This window comes from Dermacentor albipictus, chromosome 8, assembly GCF_038994185.2.
Source record: "Dermacentor albipictus isolate Rhodes 1998 colony chromosome 8, USDA_Dalb.pri_finalv2, whole genome shotgun sequence".
In the NCBI taxonomy this organism is placed as follows: Eukaryota; Metazoa; Arthropoda; class Arachnida; order Ixodida; family Ixodidae; genus Dermacentor; species Dermacentor albipictus.
Window position 1 is genome coordinate 122563621 of NC_091828.1, and position 18205 is coordinate 122581825.

Here is an 18205-nt window from a genome sequence, read left to right on the forward strand (position 1 = left end):
AGAAAGCGAGTCGCGCGCCAGACTTGTTCCTCGTCCAGCGTTCCTGCTCTAAACCAACAGATGACGCTTGCTGCCTGCCATTCAGTGTTGGCGAAGACATCTAGCCAGAAAGCTTGTCCTCAATGCCGAAACTATACAAGAAAAAAAACGCTGGTACGTTGGCTGCAGGTATACTTATCAATGAAGGGTTAAAAGGTTACTGAAGAGAACCACTACATAATCGCTTCAGACCAATAAAGATTTATTTCTAAAAAAAATATTTTTAACACCGTCACTTGCGATGTCGATCACCAAAAGAAAAAGAAAGAAAAGCAAACTTCCATTTTTTTTTATTTTCGCCTCTCCGACTCTAGCGTCGGAACATCAGTGCGACGTCAGAAATGTCATTTCTACTGTTTTCAAAACTCACCAAATTCAGTCTTTGGCTAAGGTACAATGTAATCCACCATTACAGACAAACGATTAACGAGGCCGGAGCACATGCTGCGTAACACCTTACGTATTTGAGAGTTGGCTCGGGAGCGTCAAGTCTGCGTCGCCAACCGTATTTCTTTTTTTTTTCATCGTTTCTGACGTATATAGTCTTCTCTGACAGTGCAAGTCACTTTGCTGGTATTTTAAAAGGGTAATTTACAGATACAGCTTAACTATTCTTCCTCTTTTAAATGTATTTCATAAGAGCCTCTGCTTGAAATTTTACGATTGTAATACTTGTGTGGACGCATCATCAAAAGTTCTCCAAAGTAGATGTTTTTAATATGGACATTCAAAAGGGAACTGAAATACAGGAGGGCGCCAATATTATTCGCCCGAAATTATGCAACATCCTCGGGCGCCCGAAGGAGTAATCTCTGAGATCGGACAATAGTCCCCGCCGGCTCAATATCGCCGAGGCCGTCATCTGGGATCTACGTGGTATCCGATAACTATACCAGGTGCTTGCGTTGTCTGCTAACGTGCGATACAAAGGTGTGTAGTTGCTAGGTTAGGTTACGTTGGACCGATCTTGCCATGGACGACGCAGTGGGCCAACAAACGGCTGCGGCTGTGTTCTACACAACACTGAATTTCACGGTTACCTTCCCCTCCTCCCCCCGCACCCATGCTACCATCCTTACAGCTTTGCAGATTGCACCCCGCATTATCTTTTCTTTGTGATCGATCGTGTTTTCTTTGTGTGTGTCCTGAAATTACGCAGCCCAGCATCGCCTCCTCGACAAGAATTGTTTTCTCATCTTCCTAGCCTCCACCAGTGGTCGTCATCACTTTACATGGTTGAGTCTACAATTCAAGAAAAATAAAAATAAGAAATGAGGAAATAGGGTAAAGACAATGTAGGAGAAAATTCAGCCAGTAACAAATAAAAGCACTTTGTTCCTGAAAGAAAACAGGGTTATTCCTGTTGCGTTACATTGTCTGATGTGACTATTATTTTTCTATCTGTTACGTAGGCGCACGGTCCAGGCATACGTCATCTGCTACACACAAGCGCCGTCTGCTAAACACAACAGCGGCGTTGATGGTGGTGAAAAAATAAGTCCGAATGATGCATGCAATTACGCACAGTTCCAGTGTCGTTCTGATATTTTAACTGACGATGGGTTGACGCCCAACGGTTCCCACTTTCTCAAAGTCCTCGTCTTCCACCAACGGTGCAGCGTGCTTCAGTTGTGTCACAGGCTCCCCCTTGCTGTTTTGTTTTGATGCAGAAGACCTGCGCCACGACATGACGTTGCGCTCCACTGCGTTGCGCAACCAAGTGCTTCGCTGACGTCACCGTCGGAGATCGACGCCGCTCATGTCACTTCCGCTTAGCTTGCAGCCCTGGAAGAGGAATTTCCGTAAGACACATAGTGAACACAAGGTGTCCAGCCTGCCTTATTATCTGAATCCGGTGACAGTGACCGGCAGCTGCTGGCCTTGCCCGAAAGAAAAAGGTGGGGGGGATCGCGTTTCCGATGGAGGGATTGATCCTCAGTCTCCCACGCTCACCCGATTCTCTAACCGTTAGGCTACGGCCATACGCCTACCTCCCTCCTGCCAACGTCACGTATCTCTTTTGATACGACTGGCGCAGACACCACGTCTCCTAGCACGTTCGCGAGAGAAGGCGCTCGTGCGTACAAAAGGCGTGCACGCGCCAATTCACATTAGACCATACCTACCGTACATTATACAATTCATAAACTCCCGCGAGAGGAGGAAGATAGCAAGCACTTTTCTTTTTCAACGCTTGCCCTAAGCACACGTTTTTCTTTCTTTAAGGGGTACGTGCGCACTTGAGCAATCAACACGTAACTCTACACGCTGCACAACTAGCAGCGGAAAACTTTAAGCAGCAACTACTGACAAGCAGCTAACTGTTTCTAGATCACATTGACTTTTCTTTCAGCGACTTCGCTGTTGCCAAATTGATCTGCTTCGAGAACTTGCCGGTGTAACGTTTCTCAAAGGAAATTTATACCCCATCTTTATCTTGCATTCTTCCACCACTAAAAGATTTGCATCAAGATCTATACGCGAGTGCCGAGACTGACGTTCGGTACATATTCGCAAATGGGGTAATTTCTTTCGTAAAACATGATGCAACGTTCGTAACTTTGTAAAACGGACCCAAATTCTTAAAGATATAAAATATTTGGGGAATTCGGCAGGTATCCGTAAGGCGCACGTGCCCTCGCACGAGAAGTTTATAGCGTTCAAACGTTTATATACGCCGTAATCAGTGGTGACACTGGGTCGCCGTTCTCCGCCGGCTCGTTTGAGAGTTGTGGCGCGCGTTCGTCGCCCAAGTTTACTGCGTGTCTCTTGTAGAGACGAGCTGTCTCGACTTGAAGGTTTACCGAAGCTCCGCTTACATCGATTGCCACAGCGATTCCCGTGGGATCTGAATAACATATACTACGAATAGCATTCTTGGCACTACCAGGTCAGTTTTATTTCCGACTATGTGGATGTCTAGCTATTTCACCCCCCCCCCCAAAAAAAATCGCATACCGATCCCTGGAATAGTGCCGCACGGAAATGTGGGCCGACCCCGAAGGTAGCGTAGTCTAATATGTGGGCCGCTCACGTGAGTGTGCGCCATTGAGTATGCGCCGCTCTTCAATGAATTTTTGGACCCATACTTGGATATGCTGTCTGCCCCTGGGCAAGTGCCACTTGTTATTGGTCATGGGCCATGTGCCGCTATTCAATGAAGCTCTTTGACACCAACATGGATGTCTGTGCTGTGTTCCACTACGTATGCATAGACTTCACGGCCCAGCCGCCAGACGGCGCATAGTGCTCGGAGCAAAGCGCGAAAGAGGATTCCGGCTGCAGCACACGCCTCACGCGGGACACGTTTCGGCTATTGGCAGGGTTGGATAGTGATTGCAGACGGACTCAGCCCGAATTTTTTTTCCTCAGTGCCTGCTCGTAGGACAAGGCGCGCTTCAAACCGCAACGCTCCTTTACACTCTTTGAGGGCAGCTACGTGCAGCACACCAGTAGAGGGCTACCGCTCACGCACCATGACGTCAGCGTAGCCCAGCGCAGCTCGGCGGAGGTCGCAGTCCTGGAGGCTGGCGTTCGTCAGCGTCGCGTGGCGGAAGTTGACGCCGTACAACACGCTTCCGTCCATATTGGCGTCCGTCAAGTTGGCCCCTGCACCGGTAAAGAGGGCAGGACGCTGTCGGTGCTACGAAATGCGCCCCCCCCCCTCCCCCCGCGATGAGTGTATTGATTGCGGGAGCTTTTTTTCCGCAAAGCATGTATTGCTCTCGCGCTGTTACTTCCCGTTGCAGCCACGTCGTTGTATACTTGGAATTTCGTCTGCTTTAATACCGTTTGTATTGATCAAGTTTATTGCTATAACAGAACGTTGTAGCGTGGTGAAGACGATTTAATGGTGCAGAGCAAACGCATTGGAAAGTGTCGAATTCGGTGCTCCTGTCTTACTCCGTGGTCTGTACGACAATGTCACGTCCTTGATTTTCCAATATTCTTTTTGTTAGGGCTGCTGTGACTGAGTAAAACTTTTTGAAAGTTGCCAAGTATAAACAATGGTTTCTTTCGAGTAGGATGTAGTGCATCGTTGCCTATAAATTAACTAAGCTTCAGCACGTGCCATCAAAAATTCATGAAGTCGTTCCGAGCTTGTCAGGGAACATCGAAGCGGCGACACCGACCACCATTCTTGCGTATCTTGTGGCTTACCAGGTGCCTTCTCGCGGTAAGAGCAGCTTTTGTAGCATTGCAGAACGACGTACTTTACAAACAGAGCAAGCGTTTGTCTTTCTCTTTAGCGTACCATTAAAGCCGCACGGACACCATATTTCGAGTCATTTTTTTGTCCTATAAAAGAAGGTCCGGTACCTCTTAACCCCAGGGAAAATACTGTAAGCCTCACAGTGCCCTAAATAATTTATAAGAGCTTTACTACAGCCAGTTTCGGTTTGATTTCTACTGTGTTGTGATAAAAGGAGGGGGGGAGGGGGGTGGTTGTCAAGACGTAAATGCGGTCAGGTCGATGCAGGCCGTTGCGGCGTTTTGACACGTAAGAGCGCACGAGGCGAACGAGCGAGTGTCAGTACGTCACAATGTCCTGCTGCCACGTGACCACAGAATTTGTCATGACGTCACAACAGAGTATCCTCCGGAAAAACAGAACCAAAAGTACCTGCTGAAAAACAACTATGTACAATTATTCACATAGTTCCGGGGCTTGGGCGCATTCTTTTTCGAGAATGTAGAGGTCTAGGGAAGTTATTTTAACGCATAACAATGAATTAGTCAAAACTATCACTCCAGTATCCCTCTAGGCCACATTGCTAGCATCTTAAACGCCTGCAACTCACATTGGAGGTCGGCGTTCTTCGTAGCCGGGCCGTTCGGGTCCCCCATCTTGCAACAACGCAAGTCCGCACCTTCCAGGTTTGCCTTGATCATCTTAGCTCCGAAGAGCTGAGCCCCCTGCGACGTAGAAGCAGGGTTTCGTGAAAAGCAACAATACCCGCAGTGCTTAGTGCACGCCTAGAGGTCTTTTTCTCATAAAGCACTCCTAAAGATTACAAGTCGGTCTCCGCGCGCCTGCTTATAGGGACGACGCTTAAGAGGAAGCTTTAGCTCGGGTTCGTTTCTACATTCGTTTCTCTCGACAACCACTGCACCAAATTGGACAAGGTTTGTTGAATTTAAAAGAAAAAGTTAAAATATAGTGACTGTTGGTCTTGGATTTTTTATTTAGGTCATACGTTTTTTATTAAAAATTGGCAAAAATCGAAAATATTCAATAAACGAAACTATCAAGTCTACAACTCTGCAACTCAGCAACCAAGAATGATAATACAATTCTGTTAACTGCATCTAATAGCACATCTCAAGCGCACAAAGTTGATATGCTACACATGAATCTCAAAAAATAATTGGTAATATGGAAATACTGCTTTTGCAGAACCCTTGTAAACAACGTAACTAATTACGTAAGACATAAATTCACATATCGAATTTGTTCGCTTTCAGTGATCTAATGGATGCCGCTTACAGAACCGCGATACTTCTTCTTGATGCAGGGCTATGAATTTGAAAACTTCCTGCTTTCATTATTTTTTCAATTTTCGTATTTTTGAAAATTCTTGTAACAAAATTCAGGACCTAAATCGAACTTCCGCTTCCAGCAGTCACTAGAATTTAACTTTCTCTTTCAAATGCAATAAATTTCATTAAGATTGGTTCAGGGGTTAACTCAGAAAATAGTTTTTGCGTTTTACATGTATTTGAATACGCGGCGTCGGAGTTCGGCCCCAGCTAAAGCTTCCTCTTAAGCCAGAGGGCACAGAACTGTAGCCTGTCCTTAAGTGTACTGCAGTTTGCGGAATAACGGATTACCCCAGAGACATTTGCGTGAACGGCCGCGTTAGTGGCGGTCCTTTTGTGGCACGGAGCACGAACATTCAAGCTCCAATTGATTCGAATAATAGGACATTGAAAGTAAAATATTTAGAGCGCACAATTTACAAAGACACAGAGGGAGACACAAGAGCGCTTACTCACAACTATTTTATTTTCGGAAAGATACGGAACATGTATACCCAAGCTATCAGTGCTGAGCATGTGCAACAAGATTTGTCAGTATAAACAGAAAGAGATTAAGAACAGATTAAAAAGGCTCAACCTGTATGAATTCGTACCAACTCGCCCAACTATCAGTTCTGCTATAGGACATTGCTTTCGCGACATTTTTATTCCGATAGCAAATATATCGTCACTCCAGGTCCATTTCTGTCATCGCCGTCGGCGTTGGCGTCACCGTGATGCTGCGCAAAAAGTCCAAGGGCGATAACGCCGTCGCCGCGGGCCGTATGCTGTACGTGCGAGGGAAAGCGTGCGAGGGTAGGCGACGATCGCGGCTCCCTCGTGCGTGCGCAATGGAGGAAAGCGGGGTGGTAGCGCGCCGTCCTGCGTCGCGCGCGAGGGCGCGAGAATAACGCGCGAGGCACGCAAATAACGCGACCACAAATGTAACGCGAGGGGGCACTTCAGGCCTCTCAGAAAAACAAATGCTGCAGATCCAACGAGTTGGAATCCACGTAAATCGAAGCTTCGTGTGAGTGCATAAAGAGTCGGAACACGAGTTTGGGTATTTCTGTTCTTTTTATTTTTCTTTCTTTCCTCCGCACGGCTGCGCCCCCGCCGCGGATGCGCGGAGCCTAGCGCCATCTGGTGGTAGTAAAGGAATTCATTGGTGGTGGTCTCGCGTGCGTCCTGCGCTGTGATTGGTTGGTCTATTCGGCTAGAGAACAGTCCCGCATCACTCACGATGGCCACAACCCGGCGAGGTTTGCAAAGAAAAACTTCGCTTTAAATATGTATTACAATTACAACGCGAAGTGATGCCACAAAGGAACAGAAAACGACAAATAAAGGGCGGATGCCCGTAGGACTTTATTCCTCGTTACTGGAAACTTCTATCGCAAGATGAAGTAAAAGTATGAGTTCTGGCTTTTTCGTCACTGTCGGCGACAACGGCTTCGTCCTCCGTGACACCCACTTAGGTTTTTGGACAAACATTGCCTCAGGGATCCCCGCGTCACGGTCTAACACGGCAAAGCCTTTTACGGACTGCGTGGTGACGTACCGCGCCACTTCGAAGACCACTCGCTTCACACATCTGCACAGCTCCGCCAATCGTCTTGGTAACGGTTGCGACTAGTACGCCGTAAGCACACTGAATGCGGAACCAGCAACGTTCTAAATCAGGAGAAGAAAGGTGGCGCAAACTGCGCAGTGGCAACTGCCACCTTCTTGCTCTTACGGAAGGTGAAGTAGCACAGGCTGCGTAGAGCACGGTGAGCACGCGAAAGTATTTAAAGAAAGAGAATAAAAGAACCCGAATGTAACAGGAGGCGCGTTACGAGGACAACATTTTTGAAGAAAAAGAAATCGCGTTATATTCGTGCGAGTGCGGTATTACGAGAACCAGTCACAGGCAGGCAGGACTCGCCTCGAAGTCGGAGTGGGAGAGATTGGAACCTTCGAAGTTGCACATGGTCAGGTTGGCCCCCCTGAAGTCGACGTGCTGCAATTCCAGCAACGACAGGTCGGCCCCCGATAAGTCTTTGTCCTGCGCATAACCAGAACGTCGGGATCCCTCTGTTAAAGGGACCGCATAAGGGACAGAAAAAAATAGTAAACCAATCTAAAATAATAAATCATGCAGTGACTCGAAATGCGTAAAGAGACACTTTTGTCAAGAACTGTTGCCGAAAGGAAGGGACCGACTTCAATGATGGACATAATTAACGCCACATAATTAACGCCAGTATGAATGCAAAAGGCTATTTTATTACCGCAGTGCAGCGTGTCTGGATGAAGACAGAGAAGAACGTACAAACCGATCGCTACTTTCAGCTACAAACTTTTATTTTGGAACGTGCTCAATATATTACATAACCGGGCGATCGAAAACAAAAACAATGTCAGTACTTAGAGACCAGCATCGAGGAACCGATACGTCTCCAACAGGGTAATCACAACGTGCTGTAGGTCAAGGGCTACAGCGATAACTCAAGAAACCGCGTTTATTTTTCCGATAGCGCCACTGAAGACATGAACACACTTTTTTTTTCATTAGCCTCATGAGTTTCTTTTGTAATTCTGCTTCGCGCTCGAGTCAAAATAGCTTCTTTTTTTCAAAGACCGGTCCCAGTAATGTCTGAGACCGGTCTGGGACGGTCTGAGACCGATCTGGGTCCGGTCTGTGACCGGTCCCAGACCGTTTCTTAAATGGCCTAAAATAAATGTTGTGGCACTATAATGATGTTCTTTTAACCTCTAATTAGCCCAACGGCCTCTCTGACTAATACACGCACGTTCGCGCGACAAAGGTATTGAATAAACAACGTCCTGCATGCAGTGCACAAATCACGCGGTGCCTTGCGAAACAAACGGTCATCTCTTTATTTATTTATTTTTTTTGTGTGCGAATTCCCACCTTGCAGAGCCTGCGCTATCATTGAGGAACGGAAAAACTGCGTCCACACCCGACCTTTTCTCTATCCTTTTCAGATTATGCTAGACACTATATGTATAACTTACGACGGCCGCCTACTTTCCTTTGGCAGTGCTATTGCACCCATTGCAATTGGCCCCGTACCCTCCACTGCCAAGTTCAACAGCCTCAAGGGGTAACCCGAATAGACCGGACGCTTGGGCTTGCCTCACGAGTTTCTTTCAACCTCGCGGGCACATGATTTCATCAGATAATTATAATGACAAGATTGTATTACAACTCGCGTTTGGATGAGAACGGAAATACTGGCTTATTGTCTCTGGGTTCGTAGAACCGATGCACACTTCGTGATAACAAGTACACATCTAAGTCTGAAAAAATTTTACGGCAATGTCCATATGCACTTCGTGCCGTTAACACCAAAACGGACAAAACATCAATATACCTGGTGGAGGTTTTCGCGAACTCGCAATTTGCAGCACTCCTACATGTCCTTTGCTGCACATTTAAAACTCACCTGGAAGCTTATTCGCATGATTGACACTTTGCAGAGGGCCCGCAGAACGTCCTGCCGAGTCATAGGACCGGGGCCTGCCTGCGCATATATAGCGAATGCATATATATATATATATATATATATATATATATATATATATATATATATATATATATATATATATATATATATATATATATATATTACTACACACTACTATAGGTGGGGTGTAGCTAATCAGGCTAATGTATACTTTGGCTTACCTTCATCATACGCTCGATATCCGGAATCAGTGAATCGACTCCAAAGAACTTCGCCTCTTCGATTACGCCTGTGGGTGAGGGAAGGTTGCGCCGTATTATAGTCGGCATTTACCAGCTACACTACTTAAGACACTCGACAAGAATCTCAGCATGAAAGTTCGAAAATTCCATCCACCCGAGCGTATAGGAGGACGCTAAAAAGAATCCCCTATACCGGTATTCAGAAATAAACATTCGCCATTGAAGATAAACTCGTCTTGAATCTGGAATGGAACCTCTGACCAACACCTCGCAGGTGCGGCTATCGTACTATTGCGGATGGCCAGGAAGATAGAAAATCGCAGAGCGAGGCCAAATAAGTGGACAACTCGAAGCCAAAGGAAACCAAATAAGGCAAATCGGTTCTGCGGAAGCTCGAAAGGTGGAGGTAGGTTCATGAAAGGGCAAAATTATCATCTGTCCGCCAGTGGTGCTATCTGACAAGCTTTCCTTGTGAGAAACCCGTGTCAGGTTGCCTTTGCAGCTTCGTGCTACATTCGGATGGATCGGGAGACTCGGGAGATGAATCTTGTGGCATAAGAACTCTCTCACTGTGTCGGCGGATATTAGATTTGTCGCAGGGTGCCAAGGAGGGCCAAGAAACAAGTCTTTGTAGGGCTCGTGCATCTCGGTCTATTTTTTCAGTGTTGTCACAAGACTATACTAACAGTTTGTGTATTCATCAGACAAAATGATATAAAAAAGAATAAACAAAGTAGACAAGCGCAGGCAGTGCGTACTGAATCATTCGCTCGGTTATTAAATTGTGGCCCTTAACTTAAGTTGCTTTTGCGCCAATAAATACGATTCGCCTAACTCATAAATATTGGCCCTATAAAGCGCTCACCTTTGTTTCGGACTAACTACATATACATCAAACAAAAAAAACGAAAAAGATGGTTTGGTGATAACATACTTATAATTGTAAATATTTGCCGAGAATGTTCAAGTAGTAATTGTTTTGTAAGCTATCTACAGGTGAAACTTCACTTCGATATAAAAAAAATCTGGCAGAGCGGCATCATCTCAAAATGGAAACCCACGTTATCGCAATTAGCATTTGAGTAGTGCTGCGTATGTAATTTTCAGATGGTAAATTTATTATTCCTAGAGATAATAATGATTACGCTTATGTTTTGTAACCCTGGAGTGTTTTTTGTTCAGGTTCAATAAATTGCTTCCTAGGTCAGACAGCAGCCAGAAGCAAGTAGTTAATTCGGGCACACACCCAGTAGCCCATGTCTGCTTGTCCAGCCGGCGGGCCGATCCGACGAGACCCGACCAACCGACCGACCGACCGACCGACGGGCTGACAGATACGAGCAGACATTGGGAGAGTGGGACATTGCAAGGTGAAAATGCGTTAAAATTTTACACTTGGACAGTCCTAATCGGCTTCACGCACCGAGAGGTGAAACCTTTTCGTCCAGCAGCAGCCTGCCGTGCTGGAGGTAGTCCAGTATCGGCGCGGCGTACGTCGGGCACCGGTCCAGCATGTACGCTCCGTAGCGGTCTTTCTCCTTCAGGCACAGTCCGCCGTCCACGTCTTGGCTGTACAGGCAGCCGAACATTTGACGAGACTCGCCGCGGAACAGAGCTTCCCTGAAGAGTAGGAGAGAGAGAGAGAGAGAGAGAGAGAGTGCTCTTTAGTGAATGCTGGAGAGGTTCCCCCGGGGGACACGTCTGACATGCTACTCCGGATGGACCGGATTGAAAATGAAACGATACGGGCAGTTCACAAAATAGACACACGACATACACAAAAAAAAACCTTTGAGCCGGGACACGTATTTGGCCCGTAGACTATAGCACGCCCTGCGCATCTCACGCAGTCGAGGCACTTTTGAGTTTCCTTAGAGACACCGGCCTCAATGAGAGGCTTTAATGGAGTGTTGAGTGTTGCGTTTCATTGAGTGAAAAGCCGGTGTGCCTGCTTGGAACTATATGCAGAAGGATGCCTTACTGGGCGAACTACTATTCCATTCTTGAGGGGCGAGTAGCGCGATAAAAGCTAATACGAAGGCGAGCAAGACTCACACAGCGATGATACGAAGCCGAGTAAAACCTTCGTAAAATAGTGATGCGCTTGAAGGCAGATGTTTGTTGCATTGGGGATAACTAGGCAGGGGTTGTAGTTTTATTGCGTAATTCCGTAATTAGAGAGAGACATAGCTAGAGAGAGAGCGAGAAGCAACACTTATTTAAGGTTCAGGTAATGTGGTCGGAGTAACCATTCCATGACCCCAGTGGCCGCTACCAGGTCCTGGGCTCGCTGGATGAGCTCCAGCAGGACTGGAGGTCTAACGGGGAGCAAGACGAGAGCCCTTAACCAGCACATCTCATGGGGCAGAATACGTAGCTCTATGAACCATGAAAACATGCAGAAGATACAACGAAAGATGTTCTTAACATCCGTTTGTGTGGCGTTGTCCCAGTTTTACCTGTGAACACTAGTAACTTGAGCTGGGGAATGGGGCTGAACCTGTCGGCCTGTTCACAAAGTTTGTTGCATTTCAGTAGGTTTCTAAGTTTAAAAAATTGCATTAGAACTTTTGGCACAACGATGGTTTCAATCGATGAAATTTACTAAGAGACCAAGCTTATCAATTGAAATGTCCTGATAAAATCGTAGCACAATCTGGAAGTAGCTGTTTGTTTTTATTACTGCATGTGTACTAGTACAACCTGTCCAGTTTGTGTGCATGTGCCGACCGATTGCAATAAATCTTTTTCACGGAACTGAAATTAATAGCATGTTGTCCAATAATCCCAACGCCCTTTTTTTTCTGTAAATTTGATAGCAATTATACAAATCGTCAGCGTCTCCATCACCATGCTGCCAGGATATCGACGCAGCCGAATGGCCGCACCGTCACCCTCTGTTGAGTAGGTGGTGTCCAAAACCTGGCGTGTACGACGTGATTCCGTCTCCAGCAAGCGCTTCCGTCGCGTGCATCCGGCAGAAGCATCGCCTTCTGGATCCGTGTCTCTCTTTCAGAGGACGCCGTCTCTGAGGCGTGGATTTGGACACCACCTATTGTCTTTGCGACGGAGCCAAGGCAGCGTCTGTCGCTGCTGGCATGAGCGTTGTGTGCACGGATGCTGAACGGCCGTGTACATACCGCACCCTGGTGTACAGGATAGTCTGAGCGCAGTGGACAGCGAACTTCAACCTGCGAACGCCGACAGGTGGTGTCACGTAGTCCAGTATATGGCCTCCGAGATCACCCCCACGCGCGTTCGCACGCGGGGGTGTTCTCGGAGGCCATGTCCATTGTCGAGTTGCGAGGCCCGCAACGCCACCTGCGGCACTCGTCACGGTAGTGATGCGAGACACGTGGTAGCTGCTAGGGCGCTGGCGCTACTGCGAGGCAGCAGTTGTCTCGCATGCTGTGTCCAGCCAACGGGTCGACCACGCCTATTGTTAGCACACCGTCCAAGGAGCTCCCGCGCAGCGTTGATTTTTGCTATCGCGGTGAATGCTTCGCTATTCGGGCGAAACTGCCACCTAAAAATTAATAGGAAGCAAACTTGGCCAACTAAGGTATTGTATGATACCACACATGGAGCCGAGTGATTCACCTTTCGAGTTGGGAGAAACATTGCAGTGGTGTGTAGAAGCTCGTGTTGCCTGTTTCGTAACCAAAGAGGTTAGACAAAACATTTTATAGCCTCCTCGACCGTATCTTCCATATGGTGCCCTGCTGTTGCCATGCCTCTTAAAAGTCGTATAATCAATTCTTGTAATCAAATTTTCGTAAACAAGACGCTTTCCAGCAAACGGCCTGTGTCATCGTTTGCGCTTCCAGACAGCGGGAGACCACCTCCTGAAGTTAACAGTGAAAGTCCCTAGGCGTATTAGAGAGTCGGAGCTCACACGTGCTGTTCTAGCTATGCGGGCATAGGAACCACAAATACAAGCACTTAATGAGTATGTACTGACAACGCTTGCCTTCAGAACACTATTTCAATTATTTACGCGGTACTCGGTTCGTTATTACAAGTAGAAGATAAGAAAGGCCAGTCAAAGTTGCGTTCTTTGAATTTAACACCTAAACACCTGTGCTGGTAGACGTAAGTACGATGACGTGGATTTCAAGCTGCTTTCTTGTATATTCGGCGATTTCAGTGCCGCAGAAGTTCAGGAATCTACCTAATTTTCGTAACCTTCTCTTTCAGAACACAGTGTAGTTTAACTTTGCCGCTGAAAAAGTTGTCTGAGAACGAGCGGACGCCGTCGCAATTTATGACGTCATGGCAAGCTGAGGCAGAAACCACGAGGTGTTTTCACAGATGGTCTCGTATCTTACATGCAGATTGGCAAATCATGATTTGGTTGACGGGTTACAACACGAGAACGGGCCGCGTTTTCTTTTTTCTTTTTTGTTTTTTGAACAACGTCCACTAGGTCGTGCTTCATAACCCACTATGCGCTTTTCAAGACAAAATTTTCACAATTGGATATCTTTTTTTTTTAATCCGAAAGCCAGATATGCCCCATTACGCTAAAAATCCGTCTACGTGATCAAAAGATGGTGTCAGAAATGGTAGATGTCGCACAGAGCAAAAACAGGTCAAGAAAGCTCGTAGTGAGGTCAAATTTCTCAGGGATGTTCCTGTAAACCAAAAAAAAATTAATGATTTCCTAAAGAAGATTTGGTACATTTTGGTCTCGGCCTGAATCGCACCCGGGCCTCCGGGGTACAGGACGAGCATGCTTCCCCGACACCATTGCAGATCCGTGGTTCTGGCTGACCAAAGCCGTGCCTAGTGTGTGCGTAATTTGGCACGTGACGGCACATCCAATTGGGAGGATGTTGCACCGCGTCATGAGTGTAAAAAATGAGCGCGTTCATGACGTTCCGAGGTCTGCAAACGGCCTAATGCTTTGACATTTTTTTTTTTCTTTTTTCATGTTTGCAGGTGTCTCACAAAATAACAATCACGCACCTGGTGGTGGCGAAGTACTGTCCGCCCACGTTCAGAAGAAGCCGCTCCGAGTCACCAGGTGGCGCAGACAGCAGCGGCATTGGTGATACTACCATAGAGAAAGATACTACACCAACGAGAACTACGTACAAAAACAGAAAAGGAAAGAAGAGAGACGAGAATTGCAGAGGTTCTCCAACCTGTGGCCTTTATTTCTAGAGCGCTGAAGCATTCGGCAATGCGATCTATAAGTTCGTGGCAATTTCAGAGGGGAGCAACATGGAAAAATAAGCTAGTTGGTTGGCGTTTATCTCGACAACCTATTTAAAGCGTAACGAAAAGACGAGACCGAGAGGCCTGTCTCTTCTTTTCGTTGTGCTTTAACAAAAAAGTTCTCAACTTAATAGTCCGGTGGCAAAAGCACCGCTCTAGCTCCAACTAAAATATAATTTTGCTGGAGACCTGCGTTTCCACGTGAAGATCATTCCTAAAAAAATATTTTCGGCTTACTGCGTTTTTGTTGTTGCTAATGGTTTGCAGAAAAATCGTATTTAATGGCTCCGATTGTTCATTATAACGCTTGGCATGATAGCTGCCTTTGATTGCCAATAAATTTGGATTTTTTTTTGTTGCCTAGGTCTCACCCTCATTACAAGAGCACTGACAAGAGCACTGACTAACAAACTTTGAAGGCTAGATATTTTTTATACTACATGCTCCGAAAGTGACTTACGTGCCATGTTTTAAACTCCACTCATTGCGACGGACACAGACGAAGGCAAATTTGCGATTTTTTCCGCGAAACTTCAGCAAGCACACAGCAGCGGCACACGCAAATGGCCGCCGCATCGAGTAATTTAGATCAAGCTGTACTATTATTCCATTTGCCACAGACAATTTTTTTAAATTTGGTGTAGCCAAAAAAAAAACAGCCTATATGCTACGTCCACGGGGACGAAAGCTTACAGCCCTTTTTCTCCAATTTCACGTTTAATTTGGCGTAGTTGTCGTTTTAAGATATTCGAAGAACATTTGGAAAATATTTGCATTTATGACTAGTGACTATTCAGTTCGAATACTGAATCGAATAGTACACTATTCGGTTCGTTACTCGAAAGTTTCAAATATTAGCGCACTCCTTTACTTTTCTCTTCAACGACAGTAGTAAGCTCCCAGTCAGGATTTGGTAAATTCTGCTCTATGCACTTCAACCCGTCTTTATTCTTCTGTAAATTTCCTTCTCATGATCAGGATTCCCTCTGAGTAAATTACCTAGTTAAACGTACTCCTGCACAGACCCTAGAAACTGTCTGGCGATGCTCAATTCGTTGTCCCCTTGCTATGTTGTTGAACAATGCTTTTGTCATAATGCAGAAAACCTCAGCTTCCTGTCGTTCTAATACTTTTGTCTTCGGCATATTAATAATAAACCTTACTCTTATACTTTCTCGGTTAAGGTCCACAATGCAATTCATCCCGGTGTTGTTGAACATAATTACATAACATATTTATCAGTAACATCTCTACCTATAATACCTTTCCCATCACTCAATTACGTACGCACCACCACTTGAATGCTAGTCGCATTAACGTGGATAATCCTCCCCAAAGGACATCTTCTGAGCGGATCCTTTTCTTGACATATTCGTCGTCGAAAAACCTGGACTAATCGGTCTGTTATGCTGCTCATCGCGAAGCCCGATGTAAATGTATAGCGGACCCCCGTAACTGCCGGAGAGGGTGCAAAAACGTCATTACGTTCTGCTTCCACGCGATTACTATCGGTGTCATGACGTCACGACTCAAACACTTTCTGAGAAATGAAACCAAAAACTTGTTCGTAGAAAGCCATTGTAGCAAATTGTTTACGTCATTCCAAGGTATGCAAGTGCTTTTTCTAGTGTTGAGATGTGCAGGACCTTCATTCAAAGCAAAAAAAAGGGAAAGATGAAAAGTGAAAACACTTGCGTCAGTACTCCTTCAAGAGAAAAACGCAAGTCCTATGTCCAGAAACTAGGTGCAAGATAACCTAAAGTGGGTAAAGCGAAAGAAATTCGATGATCCTATTTCCTTTGGGGTTCCGAGATTGCGCGAATCACAAACGAGACTGCAGCTTACCGGAAATGAAGCCCTCGCCTGACCAGACGTAGAGGCTGAAAGCCAAGTCACTACAGCATGCGACGTTCGTTCGAAAGCGCGTGCAGAAACTGTATCATGATGCTGGTGATGATGACGACGACAAAGACGACGACGACAGCGATGACAGTTTGGCTCCATTGTCCGCTGCACCTTTACCAGTTTTTTGTACTGTCAACATCTTCCTAACACCACCCAAACCTTGGCCAATCTCCCGCAGTGGGTATGCGCCATCGAAGAAGCAAATCCAATCCAATCCAATTGTCCGCTGTTATTCTAACCTCCGATAGCGGATTGGTCAAGGTTTATCCTGAAAAGCTAGGACACCTATCGAAAAAGAAAACCCAGGACTAGTTTCACTCGCAGTCACGGTTGCCGTCGTCATCATCATCACCACTAACAAAAACGCCGCTTCGTGGATACGCAATGTTGAGAAAACCTAACGAAAGGCAAAATCAGAATCAGAATCAAGTTTGCTCAACGTCGACGCCAGGGTGATGTTCACGTAACCGACAAAAACCGGGGAAAGCTGTATCTTCGTTCAGCCAGTCAGGAGAAAGACTGGACCTTCGTCCAGCCTTTCAATCAATCAATCAATCAATGTTATTAATACATAAAGATTATATACAGATAGAAGTATACAGAAGGAGGTCCCATAGTTAAAACTGAATTGGGACCTCCTGTTCATGGTTAACACAAAAGTTCATTTAGCAAGCAACAACAGCTCAATTGGTACAATTCCTTTCTCCTGGTTTCCCCCACTCAATTGCAGGTTTTCCCCAGGCTTTCTCGAAAATTTCTCTAGAAGAAACATTATCTTCGCGGTCACTTATACAGGATGATCATTTTTAAGTTTTATGAAATTTTTGAAAAATCGTCTGTTGCAGATAACATAGTCGCAGTCCTTGAGCGGTATTGTTCACAGAGGTGGACATGACTTGCGCAAAAAATCGAAATACACTTCACACTAATTAACAAAGAAACGTATAGTTACCTTCTTAATTATTTACGTTGTGGCACATATTGCATTTTACTCATTCTAGCCAGCGAGTTTGCAAGCCGCAGTATCCACTTGAAATGAATTTCCAGGATGACACCAGTTTGGAGATATTGTTTCCCAAGCTTGGGACGAAATACGTGGGCGTTCCAGTTACTTTTGTGCTTCAAGGCATGAAATAGCGTTTTTGTAAAAAGCTAAGCTGACCAACTGTGCTTTTTTATGGCAAGTTTGATGGCGCATATCTCCAAACCGGCGCCATTCCGGAACTTCATTCGATGTGGTTACGCCTGACAAGCTCAACGGCTGCTGTTTGTAAATTGCAATACCTGCCATAATGCAAATGTGTGAAAAAGTTAATTAGTGCATTTATGTTGATTGGTTGAATATGTGTCTCAATATTTCCCGCAGGTAATATCCACCTCTCTTAGCAATCCAGCTCAATGACTGGAGTTATGGGACTAGCAGCAGGTGATTTTTTAAAATTCCATAAATCCTAAATACGATCACCCCGTATGTGCAGACAACATCATGGCCAAGAATCGCTAGAAAAAAATAAGGACGAATGCAGACATATTCAAAGAATTATACAATAAGCTTGACACGTGGGTAAACAGTAATTTGCTGTACATTCCACAAGGGCGTATGATTTAACAGAGACGGAATGTTAAAGAGTGCCTTTTGACGACCGTAACTACTTGGAAGCTATTGGAATCTGCCAAGTAGTAGAATCACAAACATTGGGAACACTTGATTTCCATTCTAATTTTGGCACGTCGGCCGTCCGCAAAGTGAGATGACCGGGAGGCCAGCGGTCCGCATCGCCAAGCGCGGATAACTCGTAACCTCGA

At 45.8% G+C, this 18205-nt stretch overlaps 1 protein-coding gene across 2 annotated transcripts; it reads right to left on the reverse strand.

Annotated features, from left to right (window-relative positions):
- Positions 1 to 1354: 1354 nt before the first annotated feature.
- On the reverse strand, positions 1355 to 16716 carry LOC135913016 (BTB/POZ domain-containing protein KCTD9-like). 2 transcript variants are annotated; one of them, XM_065445654.2, is made up of 9 exons: positions 16340 to 16716; positions 14243 to 14330; positions 10698 to 10894; positions 9254 to 9321; positions 9012 to 9089; positions 7487 to 7606; positions 4842 to 4956; positions 3515 to 3648; positions 1355 to 1824 (listed from the first exon to the last, which is right to left on the reverse strand). In XM_065445654.2, the coding sequence occupies exons 2-9, from the start codon at positions 14320 to 14322 to the stop codon at positions 1774 to 1776; spliced, it is 843 nt and encodes a 280-aa protein (XP_065301726.1). In that variant the 5' UTR covers positions 14323 to 14330; positions 16340 to 16716; the 3' UTR covers positions 1355 to 1773. The 2 variants fall into 2 exon arrangements, with proteins under 2 accessions (XP_065301726.1, XP_065301725.1); XM_065445653.2 differs by lacking the exon at positions 16340 to 16716 and having other exon boundaries at positions 14243 to 14357.
- Between the last annotated feature and the right edge of the window lie 1489 nt (positions 16717 to 18205).